The sequence below is a fragment of the Euphorbia lathyris genome, chromosome 1, assembly GCF_963576675.1.
Source record: "Euphorbia lathyris chromosome 1, ddEupLath1.1, whole genome shotgun sequence".
NCBI lineage: Eukaryota > Viridiplantae > Streptophyta > Magnoliopsida > Malpighiales > Euphorbiaceae > Euphorbia > Euphorbia lathyris.
Window position 1 is genome coordinate 54,500,309 of NC_088910.1, and position 10,365 is coordinate 54,510,673.

Sequence of the window (10,365 nt, forward strand, 5' to 3'; positions counted from 1 at the left end):
ATTTCACCAAGTGGGTAGAAACCGAAGTTGTCTCCTCCATCACTGCAGAACGAATGGTAGAATTCGTCAAGGACAACATCGTAGGAAGATACGGTGTTCCGCATACCATTATCACCGATAATGGAACACAGTTCAACTGTAGCGAGTTCAAAACTTTCTGTGAAGAGTTGGGCATTCTGAACAGATTTGCCTCCGTTTATTATCCCCAATCCAAAGGAATGACCGAAGTCAAGAATCGGACGATCGTAAAAGGGATAAAGAAGAGATTGGGAGAGCATGATAAGAAGTGGGCGGACCAGCTGACGGGCGTTTTATGGGCTTATCGCACCACTCCTAGGACGGCCACAGGAGAAACACCATTCGCCCTCTCTCATGGTGTAGAGGCTGTGATCCCAGTCGAAATACAGGTCCTAAGCGATAGAGTGGCCTTTTATTGTGAGGAGGACAACGGCAAAAGGCTAAGGGAAAGTCTGGATCAGGTAGGAGATCGAAGATACCAAGCCTATGTACGCATGGCGACGTATAAACAACGGATCGCCGCTTACCATGATAAGAATGCCAAGCTTGTGGATCTAAATGTGGGTGATCTTGTGCTCCGAAAGGCCGACAAAATCCAGTCTCGAGAAGGCAAGGGCAAGTTAGGGCTCAACTGGACGGGTCCGTATCAGATAGTGGACAAGATTGGATCCGCCACATTTAAAATTCAGGACATGGAGGGCAACACATTGCCGCGCACATGGAACCTCCAAAATCTCCGCAAATATTTTGTCAGAAAATGAGGTGTACACACGGTCTTAAGTACTCTTTTTCCTTTAGTAAGCTTTTTCCCATGTGGTTTTTCTTACTAAAGGTTTTAACGAGGCTCACCTATAAGACCTTCTTGCTGTAATAAAGCATTTCTCCCATTAATAAACATCATTTGTTCTATTATATGTGTTCTTTTTAAAGTTTATTGCAGCAATATCAATATTCCAGTCTTAAAAAGAAGGGGGCCATCCAATGCTCTCCGCATTAACAAAGTATCGCTATCTCATAGCTACTTTTTCTCCTTAGACATAAGAGAATCTATCTTATGGGCGGATCCATCTCTGAGAGGATCCCAATCTCCGATAGAGTTAAAACGATCCTTGGACGCAAGGTCTTTACACTCTCTTACATATCCTTCCCAAAAAAGGATTCACAAGTCCTACGGGCGGATCACTTCACCTCAAAGACAGGTAGCAAATTGATCCCCTAGGCAGCTTTACTTCCTTCAATGGAATAAAACAGCTTCTAACCTTCACAAAGGTCCATGCAATGGAGTATGGCTGGCCACCTACTCCAAAATAAATCCTAGATGCCTATATATTTACTTACGCAAACGTAATAGTAAAATAAATAGCTGCCATAAAGGATTAAAACAAATTGTACTTAACGATTTTTTACAAATCACAAGTAAACAACTAAGTAATAATGGGAGCATCCTCCTTTACACTATCCTTGCTTACGGTGCTTGCCTGGGAAGCCTCCTTCTCCACAGCCTCAGATACGCCAACCAAAGGTACCTCCTTTTCCATGGAAGATGTGGGACCAAGAGGAAGGGCGTTATCAGTGATCGGTTCTTCACCCGCCTTGGGGGGCACTTCCTCAAGCTCCGCTAGCGTGACATTAGTGGAAGGTTTGCTTTCTTCCATGGGTCCCTTCATCCATCTCCGAACATATTCGCGGAGGTATTCCTTAGCGTCTGACATTTTGTCATATTTGGCTACGTCTTCTGGTTCGGGGACGGCGAACTGCGGATCTATAAAATCAATCTCGGGATGCGCCAGGGAAAAGTACGCCATGAGCAGTTCGCCATAATAGAAGGCTTGCTCACCCGCCGTATATTCAGCTTCTCCTAGGGCGTCCTCATGGTTCTTGGCGTCTGTCACAATCTTTTCCTTTAGCTTCTCGATCTCCGCATCTCTAAGGACTAAGGCGGCTGTGGCAGAGGCAAGGTTCGCATTGGCATCCGCTACCTCTTTCTCCAATTTTTCAATGGTTGCCTTATCCGCCACACCTTGAAGGAGCTCGACCTCCATGGCACGTATGCGGGTATACATCTGTAAAAAACAAACAGTTTCGTTGAAAGAAAAGAGCAAAGGAACAACTTTCTCTATAAAAAGAAATCCTTTCTAGGGGACTCACCATAAGGAGCTCCATTTTCCCCTTTTGCGCATGAATGGAACCAGGAATTTGGTTCTGATTCCTTTGCACTTCACCCACCTGACCCAGGGCCTCATCCAAGTCGTTTATGATGGATTCATTCTCAAAAGATCCTTGAGCGCCATATTTAGCGGACCAGTATTCGCCCATATCAGGCTTCGCCATCTGCACAAACATTCAAGGGTCAAAACTCAAGTCCAAAACTTGATGAACAGATAAAAATAAAAGGCAACTTACCTATTCCATCTCCCCTACAGGCATGGCGGACTTCATGGCATCCGCCATAAGCTTAAAACCTCCAGAAGCTGCAGGTTTCCTCCTTTTTAGTGGCGGCTCAACCACTGTTTCTGTAGGGCGTTTTCCAGTATCCTTTTGAGGATTTACCGCTTGATCTTTCCTACGCGCCTCAGCCTCTAGGAACTTCCTACGTTTCTCTGCAATAGCGTGATTGGCCTTAGATAAACCCCTGCCAAAGAAAACAGTAAAGTAATCAAGGTTCAAGACGAAATAAAGGTTACCTTGATCAAATTGCGTAATCTTCGAGTAAATGAATTGTTCCCCCTCTCGGCGAATCAACGGAATATCGCTCATCATGAAGGCTAAAGCGTCTGCGTATGTCCATGCATCCGCCTTGATCTTCTTCATGAGCTTTGCCACCTCTTCATCACTATCGGTCAATATTCGCATATCGCCCGCCATGTGTAAAGGCTTGGGATTCCAAAACGCGGGAAATCCCAGTGATTCACCCTCTTTTATCTTCACATAGAAGAATTTCTCATCCCAGCAATGGACATTGGACATTTTGTCACTGAATGGCGAATATACTCCGAATTTGGCGAAAGTGAGATAGGATTCGTACTTCCGTTTCGAGGGTTTATGGAAAGCTCTAAAGATATGACCCGTATATACCACTCCTAAATTTGAGGCGAGGTAGCAGTCTAAGGCAATATCCAACCAACCGTTGGGATGCAGTTGGCTGGCCGTAATATCAAAGTAGGAGAGGATGTCCGCCATCATCTTTGGGAGAGGAAGTCGGAACCCTCTCTCCACATGACTGCAATATACTGTTAGAAAACCGCTAGGCGGAGAGGAGGGTCATTGATGGGCTGCGGCTAACTGAGTCTCATAATTATTGATCCAAGGGAAGCGATTCGCCAGATCCATTAGATCCGCGGCACTCATACGCGACGGAGTAGTCTCCGCTCGAGGGTTCTTTTTCCTAGGTTGGATTGAAGAAGAGGCCATTGTCCCCGGAAAACACCTGGACTTAGCGGCCGGAGCAGTACTGGAGACAGAAGTAGAAAGAACTTGATTCCTAGTGGAACGAGTTTGGTAGCGATTACACGCCGAGTTATAAAACCCAGCTAACTCAGAGCTAATGGAGTCATCGGAGGAAGATGAGTTCTCCGATGACGAAGTGGTCCAACTAAAATCAACTACTATTTCAGGGGAAGGAGTCGAATTAAAAAGCACCGAAGTTGATCTAGAAGATGAAGAAGAACTCCTAAACATTCAGAACAAATCAAGTAAGAAAAGATGAACTTACATGAAATCGAAAAGCTTTGAACTCTGAAATTCCCAAGAAAAGCTTCGAGCAGTAAAGAAGAAAGTGAAGACGAAATGAAGAGAGAGAAAACAAGGGAGAAAGAAGGACGTCTTCTCTTTCCTAGGACAGTGCGCCCGTTACACGTGTCACTCCTCGATTGGCATTGAACAGAGTGTGCATTAATACAGGTGTTCATGACGGCGCGCGGAAGCTCAAAAGCCCTAAAGGACTTTAAGGGACTTTTGGGGGGGCTTCTGATAACATTGAGATATTATCCCAAGGACCGAAAGGGATATTCACCTGGAGAAACGCCGTGTACAGATCCCCAAAGAAGATCCGGCGGGCGGATCTCCTTGATCCAGTTTGAAGGGATCCGCTGGCGAACCTAGGAGACGAATCTCCTCGTTCACCTGATTCGCCACTGTAACGGCTGAACGCCGACTCGGCCATAAAGACCATTAATGAGCTATCAATTAGCTAACCGCCAGGTTAAAGGTAACCTGTAACCGCCATTAATGGAGCATTAATGGAGACTTTCTAGTTGCTAAAGGTTACGACTTCCTAGCTATATATAGCCTACATCCCTAGGCTATCAAGGTACACATTCTCACATCCTTTGTCAATTCAGTTTGTTCCCTTGATTCACCTTACTGACTTTGGCATCGGAGCTTCCCCCCGTCGAACCCAACGACACCCCCACAGGGACGGAAGTTGATCCGAATTTCTCTGCTTGTTATCAAAATCTAAACCCAGAAGTTCACCTTATAGAGCGCTACTAATATTGAATCCTCACTATCCTGTAGTTTATGTAGAACTAATAAATGGTTGTCAAACTTCTGTGGACCCTGTCCATAACCCGCCGAAGTTCGTAGACATGGTAAAAACGAAAGAGGATTAGTTTTTCTTATCTATCTCACTTATCGTAATCCCTCTTTCCGATTTCCAGAAACTTACCAATATATGTTTCATAATATGAAAATTGTATGACTGGTAAGTGACCTAAACCCCGATAACTGTAGTCTATGCTCAACATTGCTCCCTCTTGTGCAGGAAATTCGAAACTATCGCCATTAATCTTTGAAATTATCGAGTTGTTCAGCAATAACTTCAACCGCAAGAAACACTAACCCTACACTCTCAAGTGGAAAAATAATAAAATAAATTACTAGTAATTTTCATGTTCCCTAATCAATTACTCAAATTTCAGCTTTTTTTTTTATATATATCTATATAAACTTATTCAGGCAGTCTTTTTATTTATTTGGCAAGTTAGACGTTATACAAATTCGTAAATAAAAAGATAATTGTGATAATGTAGTAATTTTGTTTATATAAAAATAAGAAAATTGAAAGCATTAAAATGATCACTAACTTGCGGCCCAATCATCGCCTCCACCAAATCATCCTGAAAGATAACATGGCCGTAGTGGCACAATTGTGGTTTCATTAAAAAGCCTGTCCAAATAGGAAAAAGGAAAGAATTTTGAGGAAATAAGGCTGAAATTAAATTATACTCACAACGGTAGAAAAGAAAAGAAAAGAAAAGGTCCACACTCTATGCTTTTAATGTACTTTAATAACTAAAACGTATCATCTTACTGCATTTTGTTCTTCCATTAATTACAAAAATAAAGTACAAAATTTTACTTTTTCAAGAAACTTTCATATATACTTTTTTATTCTTTATATAATTGCTGGTACAACATATAATTTCATAAATACTTCTAGATATTTCATTTTCAAATTAAATCAAAATATAAAGCATTATAAATTGCTTCTTTAATTGCAATATTAATTAAATAACTAGTCATAAAAATAATAATGATTTGTACCGTATAAAATAAAATACAGATAATCAATAAATTTAAATTATTTTGAATAAAAATGTAATCTACATGCTTAAATTCAATCACAAATTCAATTACCATTATTGATCAAAACCTTATTTAAGAGGTTAATTGCACTAATAGTTACTGAAGATTAAAATTAATTTTAAGAAGTTTACTAAATTTAATTTATTTTAATAAATTTATTAAACTTTTGGGTTAGATTATGCTTACTTTGTTTTTGACAAGTAAGTCTTACTTTGTTTTTTTCACTATTGGATGGTGGTGAACTTTGACAAAGTAAGCTCATCCAATGGTAGAAAAAATAAAGTACAAACAAAATAAGCATCTAAACTTTTGTATTATTTCAATAAACAACTATATTTAATATAAAAAATATCACATGAATAATATGATAAACACGTAAGAAATGTTTAACTTTATGTATAATATGACATTCATATGCCAACAAAAATAAAAATTTATATTTATTATTTACTTAATTCAATTACTTTTATTAAATTATCGCGTTATATCATGTGATATATTATTATATTATAGGTAAAAGAATTCTTTCTAACGTAGTTGTTATGTCACTATTCCTATAACTTTTCATTGAAATGAATTTATTGAATTTTATTAAAAAAACATGAAACCAATAATTTTTTTTTAAACTGATTCCAAATTTTAACTCCAATTAGTGCAATTTGTGCCTTATTTGAGAGATGATTAAGATAAAAGATATTTAAATAATTTGAGATATATTAATAAAAGAAATTGAATAATTATAACCATGGTTAATTGATTCCATAAGGCGTTGTTATATAACCGCCTATTTCTCTCATTTGATTTCTCACGCTCACCTGCAACCTCTCATCTCTCACCTTCCTTCCCATACGTTTCAGTGTCTATTCACCTTCCTTCCTTCCTCCATTAAATACCTGCACACCACACTTATTCTCTAACCATCCAATCCAAGAACCAGTCTTTCTAAATTTATCATGTCACCAGAGTTTGTGTTTGAGTGTTTTCCCTTGTTTGCAAGAACTGGGTCCTTTCCAATTTTCAGTTTTGAGGTCATTCTTGGCCTTTTTCTGATTATTTCTCTATGCTCCTTCTGGTTATCCCCAGGCGGTCTAGCTTGGGCTGTTTACAAAACCAGGTTCAATGTCCAGTCTAAAACAGCAATTCCTGGGCCCTCCGGTTGGCCTATTCTCGGTATGGTATTAGCTTTTACTGGTTCTTTAACTCATAGAGTTCTTGCTAAAACATCACAATTGGTTAAAGCTAAATCTTTGATGGCTTTTTCAATTGGTTTCACTCGCTTTATTATCTCTAGCCATCCTGAAACGGCTAAAGAGATTTTGAACAGTTCAGCTTTTGCTGATAGACCAATTAAGGAATCCGCTTATGAATTGTTGTTCCATAGAGCAATGGGTTTTGCTCCTTTTGGTGAGTATTGGAGGAATTTGAGGAGAATTTCAGCTACTTATTTGTTTAGCCCTAAAAGAATTGCTTCTTTTGGTGAGTTCAGGAAACAAATAGGGCATGAAATGGTTGCTGAAATTAAGAGTTTAGTTGAGAGAGATGGTCAGGTTGAGGTTAGGAAAGTATTACACTTTGGGTCGTTAAACAATGTTATGAAAAGTGTATTTGGTAAGAGTTACAAATTCAGTGATGAGAACAACAATGTTGAAGCTTCTGAACTTGAGAGTTTGGTAAGTGAAGGGTATGAACTTTTGGGGATTTTTAACTGGAGTGACCATTTTCCTTTGTTGGGGTTACTAGATTTGCAAGGGGTGAGAAAGAGATGTAAGGAATTAGTAGCTAAAGTTAATGTCTTTGTGGGGAATATCATAGAGGAGCATAGGAATATGAGAGGGTTTGCAAATGGGAATTATGAGAATTCAGGTGATTTTGTTGATGTTTTGCTCAATTTGGAGGAGGAGAACAAGCTCAATGACTCTGATATGATTGCTGTTTTATGGGTATGTAACTCTTTTTTCTTAGATTGATGTTAAATTTGCTATTTTTATCTAGATTTTCTTATTTAGATGCATTTGTTTAAAAGGGTATATTTCATATGTTGATTATCTTATGTTCTATTATTGCCATTTGTGTTATTGTATGTAAAGATTCCATCTTTATGATCTACTCTCATCTTTTACGTGGAATAGATGCTGAATTTATTTATACTATTGTTCTATTATTTCATAACCAAATATATATTTTCTGATGTTAATTTTTCTGTGAAACTTTCCACCTTCACAAATTGTATAGGAATCAACTTAAAAACTGTGCTATTGCCCAGAATATGGTTCTTTGGTATCCAATGAAGTTGAGAATCTGAATATTTTCTCCTTTCTCCCTTGAAAATATTCTCTATGTTGCACAAACTCTTCTTAATTAGTGTTTTCGGTTTCGCATCCGTTTCTGTTAGATTTAACTTTTTCTAGTGTACATTTCCGTTTCCGTACAACATAGTCTTGTACCTTTCATATTAATTACTTGCACTAATATTGCATTAATTTGAGTTTCAGGAAATGATATTCAGAGGCACTGATACAGTTGCAATCCTACTTGAGTGGATTCTAGCAAGAATGGTTAAACATCCAGACATACAAGCAAAAGCACAATCCGAAATCGAAACAGCAGTCGGCTCGGACCGATCAGTCTCCGATTCAGACTTGCCAAACCTCCCTTACGTTCGTGCAATAGTGAAAGAAACACTAAGAATGCATCCACCTGGTCCTCTCCTATCCTGGGCAAGGTTAGCCATTCATGACACCCAAATAGGACCACATTTTATCCCAGCCGGAACAACAGCCATGGTTAACATGTGGTCAATAACACATGACAAGCAGTTCTGGTCCGAACCGGAGGAATTCAAGCCAGAAAGGTTCATTGAAGAAGAAATTTCAATCATGGGTTCTGATCTTAGGCTAGCCCCTTTTGGTGCAGGCAGAAGGGTTTGTCCTGGTAAGGCCATGGGTTTGGCTACTGTTGAAATTTGGCTAGCTCAGCTTCTTCAGAGCTTTAAATGGACTCAAATTGATCATGGTCATGATCATGGTGTGGACTTATCTGAGAATCTGAAGCTCTCTTTGGAGATGAAGAACTCACTTGTGTGCAAAGCTTTGCCTAGGGTTTCTGCTTGATTTCAGTCCGATCCGGTTTGATTCGGTTTGGTTTGGTTTGGTTTTATTTATTCTCCTTCATGATTTTGGAAACCTTTATGGGGAGATGAATAATTATTTATTTCTTTTAGTGTTTTTTCCCCATAGTTTTAATTAAGTGTTGTTTAATTAAATTAATTAGGTGTTAGTACTTGTATGGCATGAAATTTCATTGCTCTTGTGTATACAAGTTTTTTTTTAAGATATGAATGAAATTATCAGTTGGTTTCTTTTTTCAATTTATATTATAATTTAAGGTCATGTTTCTTTCATGAATTATATATGAAATTGTAAGTATTAATAAAAATAGTATATAATAATAAGTTCATGTGTAAATCATGAAATGATGTTAGGTATATATGGCGTTAAGAGTGTGGTTTCAGATAGAAAGGCTGTGATGTGTGAATTCTTTGACTTAAAAGTTAATTTAATTTAGATTTAGAGTGCAATTCACGGTATAACTGAACAAGGAAATTAATAATTAATGAGATTACTAAAAGTAATAATCAAATTATATTATTATTAGAGCTTGAATTAATCTGTCTTTATTATTATTATTTCTATTATCATCTACTAATATAAATTTGTGTAGAGACGTTGCTCAATGACCTTCCAATACGTGAAATAAATATGGAAAAAAATTCAACTTATACAAAATAAGAAAGAAATTGAGTCTTAATCGTCATATCAATATTTCAAACTATTCTATAGTTAGTTTTTTTCCATATATGATCAATTTTTGTTGAGAGGAAACAAGATAAATATTTATTATGGTGTCAAATAAACAATCTTTTAATTTAAAAGTTTAATAAGTAAAATTCAAGAATATTATATTTTTTTTAAAAGAAATATTATATTTTTTTAATACATCATTTTAGGGTAATGCTTTTGGATTTGAAGACTATACACATGATAGATTTGAAAAATCCTTAACAAAGAATTTGATTGAATGAAAGGTTTAGAGGAGTTAATTTTTTATTTTTATTTTTATTTTATTTTAAAAACACCCTTATTTGGAAGAACGATATGCCATCAAAATTAATACGGCTCCTATTTTATTTGATTTAAAGGGTCGATAAAAGAATGATAAATAATAAAATTATTGAAATACATGTCTTATGAAGAGGTTGTGATTAACTTTTGAGTTAAAAAGTAAGGATAATAATTGTGTTTGGTAAATATTTTTTGAGGTAAAATTAGAGGTTTAAGCTATTTTAAAGGTTTTGAGCACTTAAATCTCTAATTATGGTGTTTGCTGAGTATAAGTTTGAACCATTTTAAAGATTTTGAACACTTAAATTAGTTTAAAGAACCGGCTAATAAAAAAAGGTAATTAACTAACAGCTATTTTACTAAACAGTTAATATGCCTTAAAAAAGTAGAAATAATATAGGTATTAAAAAATTTGCATAACAGTAATTTTATAACATGAATTCTTAACCTCCTAAACTACCTAACTTGGAGGATTAAAATTGGAAGGAAATTAAAGGGATTCTAATCCCTCACACAAAATTAGTTTCAATCTTTCAATTGTCTTTAAATGTCTGATCATCTCGTACAAAAAGTTCCTAATTTTCTGTGTGGATACCCGACTATACACAATATATAATTTTAAATAAAGGGACATTTTCAC

The 10,365-nt window shown here is 36.8% G+C and overlaps 1 protein-coding gene across 1 annotated transcript; it reads left to right on the top strand.

Annotated features, from left to right (window-relative positions):
- The first annotated feature begins 6,393 nt into the window (after positions 1-6,393).
- On the top strand, positions 6,394-8,964 carry LOC136233595 (cytochrome P450 78A5). The gene is made up of 2 exons (XM_066023328.1): positions 6,394-7,544; positions 8,097-8,964. The coding sequence occupies exons 1-2, from the start codon at positions 6,558-6,560 to the stop codon at positions 8,712-8,714; spliced, it is 1,605 nt and encodes a 534-aa protein (XP_065879400.1). The 5' UTR covers positions 6,394-6,557; the 3' UTR covers positions 8,715-8,964.
- Positions 8,965-10,365: the final 1,401 nt, after the last annotated feature.

Excerpts from the sequence above, each read along its gene's own strand:
- LOC136233595 (XM_066023328.1), top strand. The coding sequence starts at position 6,558 with ATGTCACCAGAGTTTGTGTTTGAGTGTTTTCCCTTGTTTGCAAGAACT. Across the intron at positions 7,545-8,096 it reads ATATGATTGCTGTTTTATGG|GAAATGATATTCAGAGGCAC; the intron begins GTATGTAACTCT and ends TTTGAGTTTCAG.